This window comes from Pelodiscus sinensis, chromosome 11 (assembly GCF_052426305.1).
Source record: "Pelodiscus sinensis isolate ZL-2025 chromosome 11, ASM5242630v1, whole genome shotgun sequence".
Taxonomy (NCBI): Eukaryota; Metazoa; Chordata; order Testudines; family Trionychidae; genus Pelodiscus; species Pelodiscus sinensis.
In genome coordinates this window covers 26,091,360-26,117,875 of record NC_143062.1, presented here as the reverse complement: position 1 = coordinate 26,117,875, position 26,516 = coordinate 26,091,360, and the positions used below count along the sequence as shown (strand labels likewise).

General features: G+C 45.5%; 1 protein-coding gene across 3 annotated transcripts in view; it reads right to left on the bottom strand.

Annotated features, from left to right (window-relative positions):
• The window catches only part of NCKIPSD (NCK interacting protein with SH3 domain), a 103,863-nt gene that overhangs the window by 59,842 nt on the left and 17,505 nt on the right, over positions 1–26,516 (bottom strand). The window contains exon 2 of one of the 3 annotated variants that reach the window (XM_075938841.2): positions 369–481. The exons of the other annotated variants lie outside the window; for them this stretch is intronic. Within the exon in view, the coding sequence (XP_075794956.1) occupies positions 369–481 (113 nt within the window). The remainder of the gene's footprint in view (positions 1–368; positions 482–26,516) is intronic. 3 annotated transcript variants of the gene reach the window in all.

Sequence of the window (26,516 nt, the reverse complement as noted above, 5' to 3'; positions counted from 1 at the left end):
CTGATGCCCCAAACCACATGTGGAGGAATATACTGGCAAACAGGTGCCCAGTGATTTGGAGAAGCTGCACGGTTTGGCGGAAAATGGAATTATGGGCAGACAGACAAGGTGCTGCAGCGGCGACTGGACACTCAGCCATTCATCACCTGGCTCTCACATCAATGAGTTGGAGGGCTCCCTCACAGCACTGCAGTCCTTTGTTTGCTTAGCAGAGTGGGGCTTTAATCACCAACGGCCAACCCAGCCATCCCTCGTTAACCACACCCAGGCCTGGAACATGCATAACCTCACCACGTGGCTGTACCACTAAGTTCACACTTTCCCTGCCTCTTTGGGACTTAGCTAGCTCTTCTCCAAACTATACTTACTGGAGGACATCCCTCTGCTCCAAGTTGTATTTGCCTCCATTCTTCATAGCTGCATTGTGGATAGCCTCAATGGCTCGGTCAATGGACTGTAAAACCACATCTTGTTCCAGCACCTAAAGAACACAACGTGCCACGTTACCATCTCTTCATTTTGAGATTCCTTTCCATTGCACTTTACGGTAAGTGAAGTTGACAGCATAAGAAATCCACAGGAACAGGCAGCACAGAGAACTCAGCTGACTAATGGGAAAAAGATAAAGGTTGCAATTGCCCTGAACACATATGATTATACCCAGCGTCCACTGTCCTGGCCTGTTCACTACCTCTTTGAAGAATCAACTTTTTAAAAATTGATTTTTTTAAATGTGCAGGTGTACACAAAATGGATTGTCTAGTTGAGATTTATTGTTAGAGACGAAACACACAACACAGCTTCATGCACTTGCCTTCTGGGGCCTGAAATCCAACAATTTATTATATGTAGATCAATTGCAAAGAGCATGGAACAGCTCTTCAGATCAATTTCACATCCAGAGTGCCACAATAAGCTTCTGACTTTTTACTGCAACACACAGTTTATAGCATGCTCATTTCCTTCTGCTACACCTACCCATCCCTGGAATAACATTGAGCCCATATATCTGGAGACCCTCTCATGCCAATTGGCTATAGTCCCATTGGCCCTTTTATTCACATTTTTCTAACTATTTTTCTATTAATTTTGCTGCTGAAATAACTTTCAGATTCCCACTTAAGCAATCATTGTATTATTTGCTCTTGTAGTTACATGCCTGCCAGCAAATTTAGCACGTTTTGTTGTTATTGAAAATATAACACCAGCTTTTCAAAACAAAAAACAAAACACTAGAAAACATTTAATTCATCAGTCAGACCATGACCAAAAGTTTTGGAACAGATTTAACTGTGTCAATCATAGTGGCTGTGAATTTAGGAATACAATACTACACCATACTGACAAAATTTAAAACTTAAGCAGTTTCTCAACCTAGCTGACTTACACCTCAGGTTCTGTTTGTGTCTCTGAGGTCACGAATTCTGTGACTTTCCATGAGCTCTTTCCAGGCAGCCCCCAGGCCAGGCACACCAGCCACTGCTGAGAAAGTCTTGCTCCACTCTATCCCCCAGCAGCAAGAGTTTGGATGTTGGGAAGCTCAGGGGAAGGGTGGAGGGCAGGGTTTACGTGGGGGTAGGGTGCTCATCTCCTTACTCCACATGCTGCCTCTGCCTGCGAGCCCTGCCTCCCCACCCATTGCCTAGGAACAGACCATGGTTCCTAGGCAATGGGAGCTGCAGAACCGGGGCACAGGCAGTACATGACACTGAGCCCACGAGCAAGCCTACCCCAGCTCCATCCACCTCTCCCCACAAGTATCTGAAGCATCCTCCTGGGCTGGTACTCTCCAGTGCATGCATCCATGGCACCCTTCTGAGCTATGTTTCCATGAGCCACTGTAGTGCCTCCAGGGCGGCCCCTGCAAGTTTTAGTCAAGGGTATATAGTAAAAAACCATGGACAGGACATGGAATTTTATTTAATGTCTGTGACCTGTTCGTGACTTATTAAAAATACACATGACTAAATCTTAGCCTTAATTACTGCTCATTCTTCCTTTAACATGGCTTGGGACCTTCCATTCCCCAGTTGTTTTGCACTATGGTTTTATCTATTCAGACTTTAAATCCTAGATCCATTTCTCCCAACCCACCTAGCAGAAATGGAGGCAGACACCACACTACAGAACTTTCAGGCTAGGCATTAGCAACATAGGCAAGTTGGACCGGAGCAAATGTCTCGCATTACAAGGAATGTCTCGAATGAAAGGACAGGAAAGATTCAGTTGGCCTCTATTCTTGAAATATTCCTATAAGGTTTTGGCTAGTAAGACTTGACACATTCAGCACCTTCCACCTGAATTTCTCCAAGGCCTGGTCTACACTGGGAGTTCAGGTCAAAATTAGACCCATTGAGTCAATTTTCTAAACAGTGAGTCCACACCATCAAGCCCATTCCATCAACTTCAAGGCTGTTAAAGTCATTTTCTGTACTCCTGCTTTCAGGAGGAGTAATGCTAAATTCAACCTTGCATGGCTGATTTTACAATAGTGCAGACACAGTGCTGTGAAAGTTGATGTTCTTGACCTTCTGGTGGTGTCCCACAGTGCCCCATGTTGACCACTCTGGCCTGGACTTTCAACTCTACTGTTCCCCAGATGAACAGGAAAAGCCTAGGAAAAGCCCTGGTCAGCAGGGCGATCAAGACCTCAAAGCAGGCAGCACATATGACCACGAGTTCCATGAGTTCCCAGGGTTGCAGATGAGCACCAGCATAGAGCATTCAAGAGATCCTGGACCTTACTGCTGTGCAGGGAGAGGAATCTATTCTTGCAGAGCTATGAAACAGCAAAAGAAACTCAGATATCTATGCCAAGATTGCAGAGGGCATGGAGGAGAAAGGATGCGCCAGGGTTATCCTATAGTGCAGAGTGAAAATAAAGGAGCCAAGGTAGTCATACAAAAGACAAAGGAGGCAAACGGATGGCCTAGATAATCACCGCAAAGATGCTGCTTCTACGAGCTGCGGCATGATATCCTTGGGGGAAGCCGACCAGCTTCCCTAGCCAGTCCATGGATTTCTCGCAAGACGCTCCTCAGCAGGGCCAGCCCACAACATTTAGGCACCTGAGGAGGGGGAGCTCAAATGACACCCCCATGCCACCTTTCCTCCTGCCTGTCTGTTATGTTCTGTGCCCTCCATCATCTCTGTGCATCTAGAGCAGAGAGAATACATACACACAGCAGCAGACACCATTTTCTACACTGAATCCTAGTGGCGCCCCCTCAAAGTCTGGCACCTGAGGCAGCCGCCTCATGGTGAGGCCAGCCCTGCTTCTCAGGCAGCGGCAGCATGGAGGACAACATGGATAAAGAAGAGGGGGAGAATGATCAGCAGGTGAACAGAGTAACTGATATCACAGAGCCAAGGACTTTTGGTGAATTCACATTTTTTAATCTTGCTAGAAGTGGGTTAAGGCAATTGGGTTTGATCTGTGGTGGCCACTCTGCCTAGACAGCAGGAGGACCCCGAAACAGCCTGTTAACATGTCTGGAGATGGAACGGGAATCTGTCCTGCACATCTCCATAAAGTGCTCATAAAGGAGCTATTTAATCCTTCTCACAAGGTCTCTGGAGAGACCTGCCTTATTCCAGTCTCCATGGTAGGACGCCTTTCCACACCAAGCCAGCAGTACGTGGTCTGGCATCACTGTAGCACGAAGCACTGGAGCATAAGAACCAGGTTGCTCGCCACATAGTCAGCACCTGCTCCCGATCACTCTGCGATTAGGAGAAGAAGACTGATCTCGCATGGCAACCTGGATGAAGTAGGGGAAGATATTAGCTAATACTCCTGCAGTAAACTTCCATTTGCTCATCCCCAATGAAGCATGCCCTGAGCCACTGCCCTGCCGCCATGCACAGCCCTACCTCCGCATCTGCCCAATCCTGCAGGAAGTGAAAGTTGCAATCTCTTGGCAAACGGGGAGGGCTGCCTAACACATGCGTGCCATATGAGCCCCTGCTGCCATGCCTGGACCTTCTCCCTCCTGCAGGCTCATGCCCCAGTCTAACCCTTACCATGCTTGCCACCAAAGCGAGTCCAGCTGCTCTCCTAAAAACTATGTGGCATACCTGCTGCACAGTGGCCACTTGAAAGCGTAACTGTGGCTTTGTACATAACATCGTCACACATTTTGCTTTTACTCCAATTGATTAGGTTTTATGCTCTACAGTGTCTCCCCTTCGCTTTTCATGACAGCAGAAACAGCAGTGAGCCTGCTGTGCACCCTCCTGGCCCCTGACCAGCACAAATCTGCAGGAAAACACAGACGAGGGATGACATATTCAAGGGGCAAATACAATCTGCCCACTTGGACAGGGAGTGCCTAAGCGAGTGGAATCCGCTATTGTAGTTGATCTGCGGGGAGCACGAGGACAGGACAACATGCAGGGAACTGGAAGCGAGGAACCAGGAGAGTCTTGCCATCCATAGTGGTTGTGATGCACCCCATGGAGGCTTTCTAGGCACTCCCTTGTGGGGCAACATTCTCTCCTCATCAAGTTCCATAGTCTCCTCTCTCAGGGGCCCTAGAATGCGGGGAGACAGTGGAAGTCAAGGGCAGCCCCACACTCAATCAGGGCTGTGTCACAAAAGCAAAAGGCTGTCCTTGCATTTGATCCACCCTTCCTCCTCCAAAGCTCCCATCCTAGAGTCCTTTTCTGGCCCTTCTGCATTCCCTAAATATAAACAGACACACACACACGATTTCTGAACAGTCTTTTTATTGCTTGTGTTGAAGGGGCAAGAGGAAGGGGAGGGGAGTTAAAGGCAGGTACACTGAATGCATGGGCACCTTGTTGAGAGCAACATGAATGACTTTGAAAGATAATTTTATGAATGGCCAGTTTTGAAAGCCTCTCTGATTTGCACTGCTCCTTGCTGTGCTCTCCTTATTGCCCTGGTATCTAGCTGCTCAAAACCCTGGCTAGGCGCTGGGCCTCGCCATTCCCCCACCCCTGACAAATAACTTCCCCCCTTTTCTCACAAATATTATGGAGCACGCAACTATCACCACAACAGGAATGTTGCACTGCTGAGGTCTGTCAACAGAATGCAGAATTTTCCCTATAAACAAACACACACAGAAAACCCCAAATTCTATCACCATTCTGCATTTGCTAAGCTTGTAGTTGAACTACTCCTTACTACAGACCAGGCTGTCTGTGTATGGTGCCATGAGCCATGGAAGTAAGAGGTAGGCTGGGTCACTAAGGATCACTATTGGCATTTCAAGGTCTCTGATAGTAACTTTCTGGTCTGGGGAAAAAGTTCCAGCTTGCAACTTGCCAAATAGGCAGGAGTTCCTAAAGATGCATGTGTCCTGCACCTTTCCCAACCATTCCACACTGATGTGGGTGCAGCGGCCCTTGTAATCCACCAGGGCCTGCAGCGCCATTGAAATATACCCCTTGCAGTCTATGTACTCCTTGGCAAGATGGAGGGGAGCTAAGATGGGAATGTGTGTTCCATCTATTGCCCCACTACAGTTCGGGAACCCCAGTGTGGCAAAGCCCTCCAACGTTTCCCAGAGTCACTGCCCTCCGTAGCAGAAGGGTATTGAATGCCTTGGCTACTTAGAGCCTAACAGCACCGACTGTAGATTTCCACACTTCAAACTGATTTCCAACAGGCCAGTAGCAGTCTGGTGTTGCAAGATTCCACAGGGCAACTGGCCACACACTTCTCCACTGTCTGAGGTGGTCTCACACTGGTATTCTTATGCTTTATGATGGGGGGAAAAGCAATTCACAAACTTCCATGAAAGTTATCTTATTCATATGGAAGTTGTGCAGCCATAGCTGTTGGTTCCATGCCTGCATCACTGTTTAGTCCCACCAGCAGGGGCGGCCCATGAGCATAGGCAGACTCTGCGGTCACCTAGGGCACTACCTTCAATGATGTCACAGAACACCCGATGATTACGTCACGGCCATTGATGGCCTTGTAGGCGGGGGTGCTGATCGCATGTTCCGCCTGGGGCGCCAACTGCCACAGTCGGCCTCGGGCCTCTCCTGCCCCGCAGTCTGTAGTTCTCGGACGGTTCCAGAACTGCATTCCATTGCGTCCAGAGGGTCAAATGCTGGCAGCATTTGCCAGTCACTCAACTCATGTGCTTTGCAGAAGAGTATATCCACAGTCTCCCAAGAGTCATCTTTGCTCCAGCAGACCCTGGATATGCTCTGGACATATCCCAGCATTAGATGCAGCATGGTTAATATCATTATCATAATGCTTTGATGCTCAGTGGGATCCACGATAGGTTCCATGCTTGCCCTGTTAGGAGGTCTGTGCAGATAGCCAAGGGAATAAAGGGTGCAAAAAGACAGATTGCTGTTGCTCTCAAGCTGGGGTGGGGGAGGAGGATATGAGTGCATTATGGTACACTAATGACATGTCCCCAGAACCACCCACTGCACAACTTTGGTTCCAGCGAACACTGGGAGCATAACCCAGAATGCAAAGGGGTGTTGGCACTGGATAGCTACCCACAATACAAAACTCTCAAAGCAGACAGTAGCTATCCTAGTAGGAGCATGCTACTTGGAACTACCTGTATATCAAATACCTGTGCACAGTGGGGACATGAACCTTTGACTTAATCAGGTGCTTAAAAAAAATCAACTTTAATATATTTGACCTTATCTCTAGAACAGACATGGCTTAAATATCTGACAATCATCAACACAAGCCTCACTTTTAGGCATAGGGCAACTGCGGTCCAGGACAGACCATGTATGGGGAGTCATTTGTGCAAGGTCAAAACAGGTCAATAGTAAAACTTGTGAGTACTAACCCCAACTGAATGCGCTGACCATTCATCACCACTGCCTGCACTCACTTCAGTGCATGTGGATTTTTGGTTTTAATCAGGTCCACTCTGTCTGAATGTTAAAGCAAGGAAAAATTAAGGCAAGCTTTATGCCCTGCCCATATCACAGAAACCATTTATATGGCCAAAGAGGAACATTTGGAAGCTCATCAAGGATGCACCTTAATTGGCTATGGGAGGGGGCTGCTGCAATGCAATCTCTCTTCACGGGGTCGAATGTGCTGCCTTCACAGCACTGGAGTGCAGGCTCTGATAACACTATGTATTATTTATGTATGGAATAATTACTAAGCTAAATGTGTATTTACAGCTACCTGCAGACAGCACTGAAAAACACCAAAAAAGACAAGGAATGAAAGTGCCTCTCTGAAACACTTCAGTTTTTCAAAGAGAATATTTTTAGTTTTCTTGTAAGACAAGTGATAAGGAGAAACCAGCAGGGGAATCTGTCTTAGGAGACAAATATCTGTTCATTACATACCACAGATATGGCTGAACTACCTTTAACAGCCCAGCATGCAGCCTGGGAGAAAGCTTCCCCAACCTTTCCCTTCCTAGGCAGGCTCTTCCACCTCTAATGAATGATCCCATTTAAAAGCCAAAGCAGAGCTTTCTTGAATATATTGTGTGGAGAAGGGAAACACAAAGCATTTCAGAAAAGGCTTTTCGTGTTCAAGACGACAGGAGAAAACTTAGTTGAGATTCCTTTGGGAAAAGCAGAAAAGAAAAAAAAAATCTAGGGAGGACTACTTCTCTGAAAGCTGCCAACAGTTCCTCTTTTAAAAATGTTTTAGACCCTTCACCTGCAAAGCCCCTGCTTCCTGACTGAAAGTGGGATGCAACAGTTGCTATAGCCCTCAAACCCATCATTGGACTAGTACCAAAGGGCTTACTACCAAAAGATGCACTCAACTCCCAGCACATCAATCCACTGCCTCACCCACAAACTGCACAATGAAAACAATTCTCAAACACCACCCCCAAAATGCACACTACGAGCAAATGACACTTAATTCACTTCTCACCACCACTCCAAGTGTCATTGCTTTTTAGTCAATCACTGCTCAGTTACATCTTCACTTAGGGCATGACTAGATTACACAGCTTTTAGCAACAAAGTTGTTGACACAGCCTTTTTGCTTAAACTTAGGGATATAAAGAGTTAACCAGTAAACCGTAAGCATCACATTCACCCGGGTGATGCTTATTGGGTAAGTAGTTAGCCAGCAGCTTGGTCAGGCCCATGCTCTCACGGGTGGGTGGCCACTTGGGCCAGGCTCCCAACACCCCGCCTGCAGGATCCCAGTTAACCATTTAAACAGGATTTTATATCCCTACTATAAGTCTGCCTGTGTGAATGCTATTGATCAGCACTTTTGTCCACAAAAATACTTCTGCTCCCAATGAGGGGGCTTTGCTTTGTCTACAACCAAGCACTCCTGCCAACAAGCAGCATTCATACTCCAGGTTGTTTTTGTACACATACCCTAAGACAGGAACCTCTTCAGGCCAAGTACAACCTCTCTGGCCTATTAAACACCCTGCTTGCTGTGCTGTTTATGTGTGTGGCATACCTTGTGGTGATTGGCTGTTTGCTCCAGCCTCTCCAAACCTGTCTTATCATCCAACTAATGCCATTGAAAGGACAGAAAAACACAGGCACAGAAACAATATGGCATTTGCTATCTACCTCATTTAACTCTGCTTGTACATTACCTTACTCTTTGGGTGACTGGGCTGTTGAGACTACAAGATCTTCAGGGCAGGGGATTCTCTCTTACTCTTGCCTTGCACAATAGAGTCTCATCCTCAGTTGACCCCTATGCACTACCATATAATCATCATCATAAAGAGAGTCACATCACAGACTTGACTAGCCAGGAATGGCTAGCGTAAGTCACCCACACATTTCTTGAGGTCAATCAAAATGAGATTGTCAAGGTGAGGCTCCATTGATTCAGAAAGCACCATGGATTCTATTCGGGCAAAATTTGTAGTTAGGATTACAAATGTCTTAGCTACAAATTCTTTTCCTCCATAGCTTCAGTAGCAGCCATCTCAGAAACTCAAGAGCAATATCTGCACTTAAAGGCCTGATCTCCTTTCTTTTTCCTTACACTTTTCCTGCTGTACTTTAAAAAGAGCCGTTACTTAGCACAGTGACTGTGGTTCTTTGAGGAGACTGCCTGCATGCCCTCACAATGCAGGAGATATGGGGCTCAAGAGCAAAAGGGCAGAATTTCTCAACAGCAGTATCAGCTGAGGATTATGCACACCCTGTTAATGCATATATAATCCACACATGCGTAGCATGGCTGTGTCACTCTGCTGGCTGGACTATAGGTTTATGAATCTGCTACAGCCTGTGCTCTAACAGGCCTGGGTCTTTCAACTCTGGAAGTAGAGGTTCATGCATTTAGAATCAGAGGTGTGGAGTCTGACCTCCACTGCTGACATCTTTCTCAGAGGCATTTCATTATACAGTAGACTTCCGATAATCCGGCACCCTTGGGACCCAGGTGGTGCCGGATTATCAGAAATGCCGGACTATCAGGAGGTACTCTGGCAGGGGCGGGTCTCGGAGGGGAAGCGGGGAGGGAGCGGGGGTGTGCCAAACCCTCCCTCCTGCTGCAGGGAGGCAGAGCCTGCGAGCGGTGGAAGAGGAGAGCGGTGGAAGAGGAGAGACGGTGACAGACAGGCAGCCACATTCAGGACATTCTGATCAGTTACACTCACTCCGGCTGGATCCACAGCCAACACGCAGTTAATGTACCTTTCCTCTCTACTGCCTGGAGGGGGGGGGGCAGGGGAAGGTAGGGGTCGGTGGGAGAGGGGGAGTGTATATATCCACACACCCCCACCCCACCGATCCCTACCCTCCCCCGTCTCCCATCTCTCCCTCCTTTGGGCAGTAGAGTTCAACTGCTGCCTCTGTTTTTTTGCGCAAGCTCGCTCACTTGATCTTTTTATCCTGGACTATCGGTCTACTGGTAAAAGCAGCAGGGAGGGGAGATGATCTCTTGTGAGTTTCAGCAGCAGCCTGTCACCCGCGGATCTACCCGTTCCCACCGCCCCCCCCCTTCCCGGCAGTAGAGAGGAAAGGTACATTAACTGCGTGTCGGCTGTGGATCCAGCCGCACTTAATCAATTATACTAACAACTTGAAGCAGCTGCAGGAGCACTTCCGCGTTGTAGTTGGTGCCGGACTATCAGGCGTACCAGACCACTGGATGCTGGACCACTGGAGTTTTACTGTACATTCATTCCCTCCAGTTTGAGAATATCGAATAAGGTGTAATTCCAGCTATCACTTAGGATAGATCTACATGCTGCAGCCGTACCACTGCAGACCTGCCCTCCTGCCCCCACCGCCACCCTCACCAGGCCCTGTTCCCTTGTACTCCCTCCCAGAAGCCCCCCTCTCCAAAGCTATGTGACTTGGAGGATTACCTGGGTGCGAGGGGACAGCAGGGATCAGGCCTCACTGGTGATGAGAAGTAGAGCAGAGCACCCCAGGTCTGGCCTCAGCCTGCTCTGGCTGCATCACTTGGGAAGCAGAGTAGAGCAGCTGGGGCCAGGTTATATTGCTGCAGAGCACAGCAGGCTGGGAGATGGGCAACAGAGTGGAGTAGGCTGCAGTGTTGCGCTGGCTCCTGCTGACACAGTGAGTGGGGGAAGGGAATATAACCTCTTGCTTCTGCCCTGAGCCTGACTGCCCTAAGCCCATGGGTCCCATCTGTAGGACTGTTGAGGTGGCTGCTGCAGGGTAGGGATGTCAACGTGTAGATGACTACACAATTAATGGATAAGCCTACACTTATTGGTTAATCCTATTGAGTCCATGCATTCCCTCCCCTTGCTGCCTCTGTATCAGAGGCACAACAGCAAGGAGGGGGAGAGGTGGGAGCGCCTCTCTGAAAGAGGCAGCAGCGCAGAAGGTGAGGGAGGCAGGTGGGAGTCGATATGCACCAGAAGTCAGCTCTCCTCATGTGCCAGCACCACAAATCCACCTGCCTCCCCTTGCTGCCTCCTACAGAAGTGTGTGTGTGTGTGCGCGCGCGCAGGCAGGAGCCGGTGCTTGGGGAAAGCTGGCTTTTAAGCTGTCTCCCTGTGAGTACCAGCTCTGTGGAGCCTCCTGACTTCGCCCTGCCCCTGGGCAGAAGTAGCTGCTCCACATCCCACAAAGCAGTCTCTGCCCACAGGAAGCTCAGACCCCTACGGACATGGGCTGCTGCCGCCCCGCTACCTCTGTACCAGAATTAGCAGCGCGGTGGGACAGGCAGCCAGTCCATGAGGTGAGCTGGTTTTTAAACTGGTTCCCCTCGCAGTCCGGCTCCCCTTGCTACCCTGCGCTGCTCTCTCCATCAGAGGAAGCAGCACAAGGTGGCAGGAGGCTCCCCAGGCTGCTAGCCCCATCCCCAGGGACTATCGAATAGTTGTGTAACCACTAAAATTTGGTTATCCACTACTGCAGAGCCTCCCAAAGCATGGAGCCTTGGGCAGCCCTGCCAAACCATCCTATGACTCTGGTGATGTAGGGCTCAGGAATGGAGGCTGATAGCTCACATAATAACCTTGCAATTCCCCCCCTCTTCCCGCCTTGGTGCCTGGGGGTGCTTGTAATCAATAAATTTAACCAATAACCCCAGGCTTATCAGTTAACTGTTTAGTCAACTACATGCTGACATCCCTAAGATGGAGCACTTGATCAGAACCACAGAAGGAACAGCGGTGCAGATTCCCTGGTAACCATGACAGTAGTGACTGAGATTTTACCTGAAAAAGCATTTATATTGATTTTCATTCCAGAAAAACATTATACTAGGAGAGATTAATTGCAAGCTTGATAAATCCATTAAGCAAAATTGCATCAGAGAGATCTTATGCTCTACACATCCCCTAAAATGATCATCCTCAAACATGAGAAGACTCTTGTACATGTGAAATTCATTTAACAAACAGGTTACATTTAAATTATGCACTTAAATTGTACACAGGAATTCTAGAACCATCCATAAATCAGTAATCCTATCTCTCTACCGAAAGCACGAGTGAATAGACAGCAAACATCACAAAGGCTAACACAGATTTACACTTTGTTCCATCATGGCTCTGCACAGCCCATCAGTAGCACACTTCAATCCGCTGCGACCAGAGCAGCACACCCTTTCCAGGTCCCAAAGGCACTGGGACAAATGCCAACATGCACTTCTCATTCCAGACATCCTCATTCAGCTGATGGCAGTTTTGTCTTAAGAAAATATTTAAGCCCTCTTGAAATTTGATTTTTTTCCCTACTGAAAAATGAAGTACAAAATGTGTCAGTATTCTTGCTATACCTCTCCCAGACATGGGAGTAGAAATTTAAAGTACAATCTGGGTTTTAGCATTTCTTAAAAAACCCTAAGGGGTATACTGACTACAATGACATTCTGAACAGTCCTCTCACTACTCCCCCAATACACCCAAAATCACTTTCCTACTTCTACGTTTTGTATTTGTTTGCAAGTGTCATTCAGTAAAATGTGTGGGCTCTTTAAACAGAGCAAAACTTGTTCAGCAGTCCAGAATAATCATATCTTTCAGAGACGCATTCTTCTAGACAAATAGACCTTGAGTGAGCTAATAGACAATGGACTACAGCCATGCTCTGTGTGTATACATGTGCAAGTTTTACATATTTACTTCATTGGCCTGTCACAGTATGACAGGCCCTGCCAAACTCTCCCTTTTAAAACAAGCTTTTCCTTGCCTTTGGGAGGGTCAGACAGCAAGTAATGATATTCCACCTCTACCAATCTTCCCCAATTCTTCATGCCGAAGTCAGTATGCATATTTCAACAGCTTCCAGCAGCAGTGCAGCTTATTCAGTGCTAGCAATGCTTCAAGAGATAGCATAGAAGGGACCTTGAAAGGTCATCTAGACAAGTTCCCTGTACTCAGGGCAGGACTAAGTATTCTCTCAGCCATCCTTGACTGGTGTTTGTCTAACCTGCTTGTAAACAATGGACATTCCACCACCTCCCCACGCATAGACAGGGGTTCAGATGATTTTACCACCATGTCATTGCTAAGATTCTGCTGACAGTAGTATGAACATCAAGCACTCCATTAGCAGCTTAGCTCTGGTGCAATAGCACTGTTGAAATCAGAATATTTATTTTGCCAGTACAAATGCTCCCAAGGCCCATGGTACAATACAAAACTTATTCTTTATTACTCAAAAATCAGAGATGGACATTACCTAGGAAAGATTACATACTGTACTTTTTCAAGCTTATTCTTTAAGATCTGTACTAACAAGGCAGCAACATATGCATCCAATAATTCAGCAGGACAATAACTTGGTTAAGAACTGGAATAAATTGCCTAGCGAGGTTGTGGAATCTTCATCATTGGAGATATCTTAAGCACAGGTTGGTAGACCTCTATCAGGGATGATCTAGATGGTGCTTGGTCCTGTCATTGAGTACAGGGGACTGGACTCGATCTTTGAGGCCCCTTCCAGTTCTAATATTTTATGGTTCGATGTCATATACAGTACTTATAAATTACTACACATCAGACCTGCATCCTTCGTACTATCATCATAATTTTAATACAGTACAAAACGGGCAGTTTAAAGAAGTGATCAAAGCACTTCATTCTGAATATGCTCCTCAGAACAGATTTAAATTCACATTCTACTAGAAGGCAGAAGTGAAACAAGAAGGCAGAAGTGAAACGAGAACAAATTTAAAAGAACGTTATAAAAAGAATCTACATCAACACAAGCACAAAATGCAAGTCAAATCTTGAGAACTGACTTGGTGATAATTACAAACACCCACGTAGGGAAAACATGCACTCTCTTTCAACTATTGTTTCTATAGCTGATAAGGAAACTGCAGACTGTTTGCTGAAGATGCCACTCAAGAATGAAAAGTATGACAAGATGGTCTTTACATGACTTCAGTAAAAAAAGCATAGAATTCAGCAAGGACAATTATTCGAAACTTCTGACATATGGATGTTCAGCATTCTGTGTAACCTTCAGTGGAAAAAAATTAGTAATACTACTTACAAAAGTCCAAAAATTCTCCTCTGTTGAAATGCACACAAAGCACAAGGAAAATCTGGTCAAAACATAGCACGCATTTCAATTTCTACAACTTTGAAAATTTGCATATATCCACTTTATACCCACACCCATGGATGTCAATGCAGATATTCACAGCTCATTTTTGTGGATACAGATGTAGATGCAGCTACACATTGTGTAGCCGCATAGGACTATCAGTTACATGCTATATGCATTGTGCTTTATTTAATACTTTTTGCATAGAGGTTTTTTTATTTGTATCCCCTCCCCCACCAGTTGTTCCTCTTCCCCAAGGGAGAAAAAAAAAAATCACGACCTTGCTCTGTTGTTAATGCTTATACTGCCGACATCCACAGGCATGGATATTAGCAAGTTCTACAACTTGCTTCAACCATTTCAAGAGAGGGTCTGACTTGAAAGGAGAAAGTCAGAAAAATAAAGCCAAACTGACCTCACTCCCCTGAGCCACTGCTCGCTGCTAGATCAATAGCAACCGTCAGCAAACAGTTATTAAAGTGAAACTGCCAACAGTCTCACAGCACCTCTATCATCTGCAGGGTTGGCCAGGAGCAAAGAAAATGGAAAGCTAGGGGTTTGAGAGACAGGAATCAATGAAGGTGGTAGGTAAGCTGTGGATTTAGACCAGGCCAGACTAAGTCTGCCACATGTAGGACAAATGCAGTTCTCAGGTTCTTTAATAAAGCCACTAATAAGCAAAAGGCACTTCTTACCCTCAAGGAGCAGACTTAGCAGAAAGCCATCACTTAATTTTTCTTCCTGCACAGATGTGAGAATTGCACAAAAAGAACCATCAACGAGACAGAAAATCCAAAAGACCTTTTCAGCAACTGTAGAACCTTAGGGCCCGAGAGCACAGACCGCCTCTTTACCCACCTTTCATTAACATCAGCACAAACTTTCAAGAGGCCATGAGAAGTTACTTAAACAAGGATTATTCTGGACTTGTGAATCAACGAGAGCCTGCCACCTATAGGACCAGTTAACAGCATGGCTGGAAAAGGCATTTTCAGTGTATTGGACACAGAATATATTCAACAGTCAATATGAGGGTAAGTCTGCACTAGAAGTGCTACGAAGCTATACCATAAACACTTACTACAGCATCAAGGCTGTCCCTGGCCCATAGGAGGCCATCCTCACTTCAATGGACGAGTCCAGTATTAGGAAATTCTCGATCCTGCTTTGGTGGAGGGGAATATTTTTTCTACTGGCATTCCCTGATCCTTCCAAAGATGAGAAAGTCGAGTCTAGGTCTATCAGCAGTGCTACCAGTACTGAGACGGGCTCATCTTCCAAGCTAAAAAAATCTCAGAGGAGCAGCTTTAATCTGTAGCTCAGCATTTCTCAAACAGTGGGTTGTGACCCCCAGGAGAGTCGTGAGCAACTTCGGGGGGGGGGGGGGGGGGGGAGAGATTTGGTTTTTCATTTGTGACCCCTCTTCCCCGGGCCACGAAGAGTGGCAGGGTTGCGGAAGGCAGCCGCCAGCAAGCCACACGGCGTGGCTGGGGCTGCAGGACTCCAGGAGCGCAGCTCAGCTGCAGGAGGCGGCACGGCAGTGGGAGAGAGAGGCCAGAGCGGACGTGCGAGTGGTGGCTGGGACACGGTTGGGGGATTGGGTCGGGGCATAGGACCTGGAGGTAAATAAGGGCACGTGGGGGTCAGAGGAAGAGGGGCGGGGGAAGCCCACTGAATGGACGGGGAGCGGAAAAGAAAGAGGCACAGAGGAGAAAGATGGGGGGAAGGAGCCTGCGGGGGGGAAGGGCGTTGAGGACCCCAAACTCCTTGAAGGAATCCCAGGAGGGCAAGGAGTCTGGTGAGAAAGGGGAGAGGAGGCGACCCAGGGCAGTGAGGGGGGGGGTCTCACAAATTCATTTAGCACTTTAGGTGGTATCACAAAGTTTGAGAACCCCTGCTGTAGTTTTAAAAAACAAGTAGTCCTGCGGCACCTTAGAGACTAACCAAAATGTACAGAATTATGGGTAAAACCCACTTCATCTGATTCGTGGATAAAACCCACTTTATCAGATGAAAGCTCATGGTTCTCGATATAGTTGGCTAATCTTTAAGGTGCCCCTGGACTACTCATTCCACCCACGCTTGTAGAGGGAATGGGAGAATGGGGTGAGGGTTAGGCCCATCAATGGGGGAAAGAGTGATGTGGGTCCAGAAAGATAAAAATTCCTTCTGGAGCGGGTTAGGATTCTGGTGCTTTAAAAGGCAGAGTCTCACTGCTCAATACCACCAAGGTCAATGCACTGGGACTCTTAATAAACTGGTAGTTTCTACTGAGGCTGTGACACTACTCCCTTTAACTGAGCAATCATCATCTGTACAAATGGGGTCAGAGTCTTTGGCACCCAATGCTTTGTCTCTGTCAGTACTGTAATAGGGGATGTGGAGAATGGTACTAAAGAGGCCTTGCTTTTATATGCCTGCTGATCCTGACCACAAGAGATAGGAGATCTTAAGTCCCTGTGTCCTGGGCATAAGAACTTGGGTTACAAATCTGGAGTTCACATGTTTGCCACATTTGGCTAAGAAAGGAATGGCAAGTACCACTTTTAGCACAGATAAGAGCTTGTATGAGGAAACAGAGGCTGTGCTAGTGGTCACTGCTGACCAAAAAAATAACTAGGTGCAGGAAACAGAATTTTTAAAGCTCAGAACACTGGGCATACTCTAAAACCTGCATCAGGGAGCAGAGGATTTCCTAGGGTGGAGATTTTAACTACCACATAAAAACTACTAACAATAGCAAATAACTATGCAAATATTGGAAATATTTACAGGAAAATCGCTGAAGTTTCAGTTCTAGAAATTCTAACTCAGACCATGTGCGAGTAAGAAGGAACTTGAGAAGTTTCTGCACTGACCCTTCAGGCCCTTGGTATGCAGCAGGATGAGAGCAAGGGAGCAGGCAAAGACCAACAGAGACACTATCTGCTAGAATTCTCTCGCCTCAGGAACATGGAGTACAGTATACAGAGGGACCAGTAACTAAAGAACAAAGTACTGACAGTGGGCTCTTCAATCTAGCAGGGAAAAGCGTAACACCCCTGATGGTTGGAACTTCAAGCTAAACAAATTCAGAATGGAAATCAGGAGTAATTTTTTTTTTTTTTTTTTTTTTTTTTTTTTAAAGTGAGGGTATTGAGCCATTGGAACAAACATACCAAGGGTCACGGTGGATTCTCCATTATCGGTATTTTCAAAACCAAAAGTGGCTGTTTTTCTGAAAGATCTGCTCTATAATATTTTGGGGATGTTCTCTGGCCTGTGTTATACAGACAGTCAGACTAGATGATCCGAGAGGTCTGTTCTTGTCTGGGCATCTAGGAAACTAAGATTTAATCATGAGATCTAGGATTCTAGCCAATTAATGACGACATTGTGGAGGAGGGGCTCGGATTAATGTGCAGCAACCACTTGACATTTCTGTCAACTGGAGTCCCATTAATCAACAAGGAGACCCTCTGACACACAAGCATTACCTGAGCTGCCATCTTGACTTCTGGGACCAGGATAAGATCCCTGCACAAGTCAATAAGCCCTTGAAGCAATATTTGCCCACATGCAGGAGCAAATTTTCAGAGAAAACATTAAAAGGGGACAACATCTGGGGTTTGGCATCGGACAGTGTCATATGGCACTTAAAGATTCATCTTTAGGTCTAGAATTGCACTGTTTCAGTTCTCCACCATGCATTCTTTAGGAAGCCATTACACCTGGGTCAGGCTAACAGCAATCCCTTGGTTTAAAAAGAAGTGAAGCTTCTAAGCCAGCATGTCAGAATTCATACAGCAAGATGAAATGTGGTCTACACATATAATAATCCCTGAAGCCTGCCCAAGTCACTCTGGGGAACTCTTACAAGAAACAGCTTAAGATCACACACAAGTATAGGCTTTCCAAATCTCATAGCTGGAAGCAATTTCCCTCCATCCCCCCACTCACTGGAGCATACAATATCATCCTTTGGATAACAGCCACACAATTCTCTCTAAATGCTTTTATCTCATGCCATCAAGATAATGAAGAAAATAAGCCTGAAATCAATTCCAACGAAGTCTGCAGTGTTGGGATTTGTTAATAAAGATGCTAGGGCAGACACACTTCATTAACAAATGACAGGTACTTTTTTGGGGAGCTGTTTTTATTTTATATATTTTAATTGGTTTCTGTTATTTCCACTCCAGCTTATCTGATGAAGTGAGTTTTGCCCAGGAAAGCTCATGACACTATACATTTTTGTTAGTCTCTAAGGTGCCATAGGACTACTCATTTTTAAAGTTACAGACTAACACAGCTACCCCTCTGAGATTTGTTTTTTAAAACTAGAAAGCGCCAAGGAACTCTGCTACCTTCAGACCAACTGGAAAAGAGCGCTCTGCTCCAATACCTTTGATTCTGCAAAGCTTAAGGAAGTCTGACTCCGAAATTATTTCCAACACACACACACACACACACACATTCTTTATACACCATCCACACATGAATCACACAGTATCAGTGACTGCCATATCATGAGCTTTAATTTGATACTACACATGACACTTCTTACAGATGCATACTATGACAGTAGTATAGTGATAGAAATGTAGCCGTGTTAGTCTGGGGTAGTTGAAGCAAAATGCAGGACAATGTAGCACTTTAAAGACTAACAAGATGGTTTATTAGATGATGAGCTTTCGTGGGCCAGACCCACTTCCTCAGATCAAATAGTGGAAGAAAGTAGTCACAACCATATATACCAAAGGATACAATTAAAAAAATGAACAAATATGAAAAGGACAAATCACATTGCAGAACAGGAGGGAGATGCGGGGGAGTGGGGGCAGGGAAGGAAGAAAGGTAAGTGTCTGTGAATTGATGATATCAGAGGTAGGGAGAGTGGGATGTTTGTGAGTTAATGGTATTACAGGTGATAATTGGGGAAACTGTCTTGGTAATGGGTGAGATAGTTCAAATGTTTGTTAAGTCCTTGTTGGAAAGTGTCGAATTTTAACATGAATGACAGTTCAGAGGATTCCCTTTCAAGTGCAGATGTAAAAGGTCTTTGTAGCAGAATGCAGGTGGTCAAGTCATTGAGAGAGTGTCCTTTCTGGTTAAAATGGCAAGAAACTGTTTTCTCTTTGTGATCTTGTCTGATATCTGTTTTGTGGGCATTAATCCTTTGGCGAAGTGTCTGAGATGTTTGTCCAATGTACATAGCAGACAGACACTTTCGGCACATGATAGCATAGATTATATTTCTGGATGCGCAGGAATATGTGTTCTTGATCTTATAACTCACTTGGTTAGATCCAATAATGGTATCAGCAGAATGAATATGTGGACAAAGCTGGCAACGGGGTTTGTTGCAAGGGAAGGTACCAGGGTTGGTATTAGTGTGGCATGTCCTGTGGTGGTTGGTAAGAATCATCTTGAGGTTAGGTGGTTGTCTATAGGAGACTATGGGTCTGTCTCCCAGAGCCTCTTTGAGTATGGTATCCTGTTCCAATATAGGCTGTAGTTTATTGATAATGTGTTGGACAGGTTTAAGTTGGAGGTTGTAGGTGATGACAAGTGGTGTTCTATTGTTGGTTTTCTTGGGTCTGTCTTGAAGTAGATGGTTTCTAGGTATTCGTCTGGCTCTTTCAATTTGCTTTTTTATTTCTCTGGGTGGGTAGTTGAGATTTATAAATGCTTGGTAGAGCATCTCCCTCCTGTTCTGCAATGTGATTTGTCCTTTTCATATTTGTTCATTTTTTTAATTGTATCCTTTGGTATATATGGTTGTGACTACTTTCTTCCACTATTTGATCTGAGGAAGTGGGTCTGGCCCACGAAAGCTCATCATCTAATAAACCATCTTGTTAGTCTTTAAAGTGCTACATTGTCCTGCTTATGACAGTAGTGTGTTAGGTAGAGTAATTGTGTCAGGAGTGCACATAATGGTTTGCACTGTGGGGCTCTTAAGGTCACAATCTAGTATTTTGTTCTTTTACAAGAAAAAGTGACCCAGTTACCACATACAGCACGAAGTGAATACAAAATTAAGATGCACCTAACCCTCATCACTGCTGCAAGTTAATAAACCTTGGATTCAGGGCAACTAGCTTTCTCATGTAGCAACTAATGGCTCTTTGCTCAGAATACTATTGCATGCTACCACGGGGAGGAGAGGGCAGAGGGAAACAGAGAAATAGATGCAGTAGCTAATGAATCATGTTTTCAGTCTCATTTCTATTCCTCCCACATGACAAGTCTCACACCATTTTGTAACAAAGGTTTTGCTGTGTGAAATAAATCAGGGAAAATGTGGTTTGGCAGGTCTCTTCCATAAAAGAGAAAGTTTGTATTTATTCAAGATACAGCAACAGCAGAAGTGAAATTGTGTTACTTTTGAATCTGATGCTTCTGCCATTATAAGAATGGTCAAACAATCAGGGTACATGGTGGTCAAAGTCAAAACAGTCCAAAGACTGAGCAAAATAATATAAAAAAAATTGAGAAAAAACTGCATTCATCTTCATCAATCTCTGAAGAAGCTGGTCTCACTCACCAGATCTCAATTAACACACACAGGAATACTTTCAACGCACATCTGGCATTTCAGAGTTCCCCCTATTCCTGAACTTGCTGAAAAAGAACATGGTTTTGATTCCTCCCATGGGGCTAGCTCTGCAACATCAGAAGTCATTTCCATCCAAAGAGAAGGTGGGCTTGAGCACTGATCAAACTCAGTTCTAAATTGAAAAACTGCATAGTTGACAATTTTGTACTGCAGGGGGAAAGAAGGTTGCACCAGTTGCTCAGGCTGGCTATCCACTGACAGAGCAATTAAGCAACGCAATGCATGCAAGGAGTAGAATTTGGTTCACATCCCCTCAGACTGCCTCAAGAAGCCACTTATGGGCATCAAAACACTAAAAGATCCAGTTTCTCTGGATTTTAGCATTTGAAGTCTAGAAGCATTGTGAGCAGACCAGATCTCATGGTATTTTGATCCCACATAGGATTCTGAGACAGAGGTCTACAGTTACAAACACAAATTTTAAGATGTTCAGATTTATAGGAGTTCCTGCAAAGTCCTATTCACCAAGATGGCACTGTCCAGCTTTATAGTCCCACAAAGACTTTTCCCCTAGGAGACCAAAAGGGTGCATAAGGAAGCTGTTCACAGCCATATATAGAAATCTTGGTCAATCCATTAGGAATGCAAAGGGTTAACTGATTACCTGGTAAGTAAGCAGTTAACCAACAGCCTGGCCGAGCTGGTTGTGGCAGGGAAGCTGATCCAGCCCAGACAGATGTGCCAGTTAATGCTTAGTGGGTAAGTGGTTAAGGATGTAAAAATGCAGTTTAAAAGGGGATAGGAGGACAGGCAGGGAGCTGCTTCTGGCCCCTACTGATTAATCAGAACTAATAAACCTCATCCATTAAGGGTGAGACTTACTGGTTAGCCAGTTAACGCTTTACATTGACCAAAGATTTCTATATACGTCATGGCCAGCCCAGCTGTGCAAGAGCAGCCCCCCTACCCACATCACTGAAGCAGAACCCTGCCAGGCTGGAGTAGACCTCCACCTGTGGGATCCCAGTTAACTAGTTAAACTTAACATTTAACCAGTTAACTTTTTAAACCAGGATTTTACATCCCTGCAGACCACACAGATCAGGACCCTATTTCAGAAGAATCCCAGCAGTCCACAAGACAAACATAAAATATTTTCATGAGCTTTATCTAGGATTCTCACTTCTACTGATAACTGAGATTATGTAGACTGCAAATTTAGGTCAGATATTTGTATCTCCCCCAATTTATGGGTCAACAATGATGTAGAAAGTCCCGCTCACAGCCAAAAAAGAATGAATTCATCTCCAGTCCTATATGGGAAGAGAATAGATGGAAAAGGGAACTGAGCTTTTGCACCAAGTTTCATATTGCCTCTATGTGACAAAGATGATTACAGGGCTGGGAGTCAGGAACCCAAGTTCCAATCCCCGCCCCAACACTAACTTCCAGGGGAACCTTTGGTAAATCACCAAACTGTCACTTCTCTGCCCCAGTTTCCCCACTTGTAAAATGAGAATAAAATTTACCTAGTGTTATAAGCGTAGGTGTGAGGCTTACCATATTAGTATTTGTAAAATGCATTGAGGTTTTCAGATTACACTTAATTCAAAAGTTTGTGAAAGTGAAACTGGACAACATTTTAGCAAAGGGTTCAAATGGGGATTTCTGTATTGATTATCAAGTTTAGGGGAGGGACTGGGAAACATGCCAGACTCATCTTTCTCATTATATCTCTGCTGCTCCTTCAATCCCATCAATATAAGCTCTTGGGAAAGATGCATTTACTTGCAGAATTCTTCCTACTTTGCTCAATTACTCAACTGTAATCTTCATCCACTTGCCAAGACTTGAAAGTGGCTACTCCTTCCCCTTTAGAAGTTAATTCTCATTGACTCCTGAAGAAGATGACAAAGCAATCCACATGCATACATTTAACAAATAATCCCAAATCCAACACACAACAAGAAGAATTGCAGTCTGTCACCCACCCTTGTTAGATCAGTTTCCTCCCTTCATGCTGTACAGCATGTTTACTGCATTTGTTCAAAGCAGAGTCATTGCAGGCACAGAACATAGCAAGACATTTAACACACTGATTTGTCCTTTTCATATGTGTTCATTTTTTTTAATTGTATCCTTTGGTATATATGGTTGTGACTATTTTCTTCCACTATTTGATCTGAGGAAGTGGGTCTGGCCCACGAAAGCTCATCATCTAATAAACCATCTTGTTAGTCTTTAAAGTGCTACATTGTCCTGCATTTTGCTTCAGCTACCCCTGTCATGGAGAAAGGTACTCTTCTCATAGCAATTAAACTAGACTGAAAAGGGCATTCCTATCCCTTTGAATTGACAAGGCACTTTGCAACAAACACTACTATAAATAATAGATCAGACATAAAACAGTGAAATACACTGATCTGGGGAAGATCTGTTACAGCCGGAGTACCAGTTGAGTGCGAAGCTGGAAGTGGACACACTTGGCCCTTGGCAACAGTAAGAAGTCTGCATTCAGAATGCATCTTGTAGTGTAAAACATTACACAACGGGAATGGCTACTGACAAAAAAGGTTTCAGAATAAGCACCTCCCCCACACCCTGTTTGGAACAACTATAGAGCGTGTGCATTGAGTTTAAAACCTTTGCACGTGTAACTCCACTAGAATCTGACACTCAAAATTTGGGATATGACATTGCTTATATAGAACCTTGTCTCAAGTTTAATTTTCTTGCAGACTACAGTGTGATGGTTCTGTGTTAAGGCTATTTGTATTTCTTTTTCTAATAATACCCCTTGTGGAATTGATCCTTTTACCACTGCCCAGACCAATAGCTCAGTTACTGAATACATAATCTTGTCTTGGAATAGCATAAAGTTAAAATCCTTCATCGGGGAATAAGCCAAGATGTTATTAAAAATTCTGTTTATATTCTTAGCTATACAGGGAAGGGAAGAGAAAGGCAAGGTTGTTTCTTGGAACAGAAGCAGATGCATGCGTTTTCCAAATTTCAGCATCAGACAAAGCTTACTTGATATTCTGGGATTTGATTCCCCCCCCCCCCCCCCCACGGGCACACAAATATACCTGTATCATGCAAGGATTGTCCTAAGGTTAGCAATGGACTAAGATGCGGTATCTGGGACTAGTCTTGATTAGCTTACACTGTGCCTTATCAGTCAGCTGCAAACAGAAGAAAGTGTGCATATCTTCCTCCCTTCCCAATGAACTCCTTTCTAACTCCAAGCTGTTGCTCCATCACCTTATTGCAGAGGGTCCTGTAGAGAACCACTAACGCTGCCACACAACCACTTCTCACTCAAACTAATCAATCATCCCAATATATATGACAAAGACATGAGTGATTAAAGGATTGGAAAACATGCCTTTAGTAATAGGCTCAAGAAACTCAATCTATTGATCCAAATAAAGAAGGTTAAGGTCATGACTTGATCAGATTTTAAATATCGACATGGAGAAGAGAAATTTGCTGATGAGTTCTTTAGTGTAGCAGAGAAAGGTATACTAAGACCCAAAGGTTGGAAGTTGAAACTAGACAGATTGAGACTAGAAAAAGACATAGTTTTAGCAGTGAGGGTGATTAATTTTATCAAGGATTATGTGGATTTTCCATTATCAAAGTCCATTGGTACCTGTAAGTGGAGCATGTAGGTGGCCACCCACAAATCTTCAGGTGCTACCCAACTGATTGACAAACTGCCCACAGCAAGCACCATGGATTTCTATTGGTATTGAATGCCTGCACCTGTCTCAGTACACACAAAATTTATTCCACACACGGATGGAAAAAATTAGAGGGAACATTGCTCAAGTCATTAATGAGAACAGCAGACCCAGGAATTACCCTTGTGGTATGCTATTAGCTATGCCTTCCCACTTTGACAGTGCACCATTGATCACTATGCTTTGAGTATGATCTTTCAACCAGTTGTACATACATTTTATAGTAATTTCACCTGGACCACATTTCCCTAGTTTGCTTGTTAGACTGGCTAAAACCTTACCAAAAAATCAAGATAAATCATGTCTACTGCTCCACCTCTCCCCACAATACTATGTCAGTAATTAAGTTGGTTTCACATGATTTGCTCTTGACAAATCCATTCTATCAATTCCTTATAAGCCTATTATCCTCAACATTGTTTAATAATTTGTTTAGTATCTTTTAGGTATCAAAGATAAGATGACTGGTCTATAATCCTCTGGGTCCTCACTGACCTGCTTTTTAAAGACAGGTACTACATTTTAGGGATATTAAATATCAGTTCTCTCTTTACTACATTTACCCTTCTCCAGGCCTCTGGAAGCTCACTCATCTCCCATAAGTTCTCAAAGAGATTTTGCTAATGGTTCCAAGACTGTTTTAGATAATTCCTTAGGTAGCCTATGAAGAATTTCATCAAGCCTGTGAATCCGAATACATCTAAAGCATCTAAATATTATTTCCCTCTTGTTGTGTTGACTATCTATTCACCATTAATGTTTTTAGCGGAGACTGAAGTAGGGATATAAGCAACTAGCCGACTATCTGATAGTCGCTTCCTGCCCTTGCTGCTTCTATCAGAGAAAGGCAGCAAGGGGGGAGCCCATCTCCACGGGAGGCAGGGCAGAGCAGGTAGAGGCACAGCAGGAAATGACAGGAGTGGAGATTGAATCAGTTTCCAGCAGAGCGCCTGTACATTTCAAAAGCAGAAGCCCTGCAGGGAGCGCAGGGCCAGTGGGGGACTCCCGCTGCCTCCCCGTCCCCCGTCCCCCGTGGGGGCTTTTTTGAAATGTACCTCTTGCCACAGTTCAAAGGCAGAGGCGCACTTATCAACTAATTGAATAGTCAATAGAAATCCCATCGACTATTCAAGTAGTTAATCTAAATTTAGACTGAAGCAAAACAAGCATTAAACAACTCAGGCTTCATCCGTTATTAGCTCTCCTTGCCCAGTAGGTAGAGGGAAAGTGTAAGTATTCATCTCTCTTGCCCCTAAGGCCGTGGTCACCAACCTGTCAATCGCAATCGACTGGCCGATTACGAGGCCTCAACCAGTTGATCGCGAGGCGTTCCGGGCCCCCCATTTTCTCCCACCCCCAAGAAGCCCCACTACCTACCTCCAGCAACAATGGAGGTAGTGGCAGCTTCCAGCGGGGTAGATGGAAGTCCTGCTGCTGTGCGTCACTTCCAGGGGTTCCAGAAATGCACTGGCTGCTTCCTTGCCCCAGGTCTGCAGCGTGCCAGGAACTTACCAGGAGAATCCCCAGAGGCGCACGCTGGGACTTCCCTTCTCTTCGGGAAGGAGAAATCGGGCCTGGAGGGGGCATACGATGGGGGTTTCCCTGTACTGTGGGAGGCTCATGCAGCCCTGGAGGAGGTACGCAACGGGACTTCTTCCTCTGGAGGGAGCGCAGGTTTCCCTGTTCTGTGTGTGGTGGGAGGAGGGGAATCAAGCCCAGAGGGGGCGCGCGCCAGTGGCTTCCCTGCTCTGTGGGAGACACGCGCCGGCCCCAGAGGAGACACGTGACAGGACTTCTTCCTCCGTGGGGGACGCGGGGGTCGGCCCCAGAGAGGGCACGGGCTTCCCTTCTCCGCAAGAGGGGGGAAGTCAGGCCCAGAAGGGGCGAGTGACAGGGGCTTCCCTGCTCCTTGGGAGGCACGCGCTGGATCCGGAGGAGGCATGTGACAGGGCTTCCCTCCTCTGTGGGGGTGGGGGGCGAAGGAGTCCTGGGAGGAGGTGGGTGCAGGGGACTCTCTGCCCCCACTGGCACCCCGTCCCCTGCCCCAGCACCCACTAGCACCCTTCCCCTGCACTATGACCCCTGCTCCCACCAGCACAGTTGGGGCTACATTAGTGAGGCTTGGGGGGGTTTTGGAGGAGGTTTTTTTTTTTTGCATCTCACTTGTGTGGCCCCAACTGACTTTTCTGTGGGGTAGTGACCCCTGACTCAAAACAGGTTCCCTGCCCTTCTCATAAATAAAGACAATGCAGAAACTTTTTGTGTTTGACATAGTA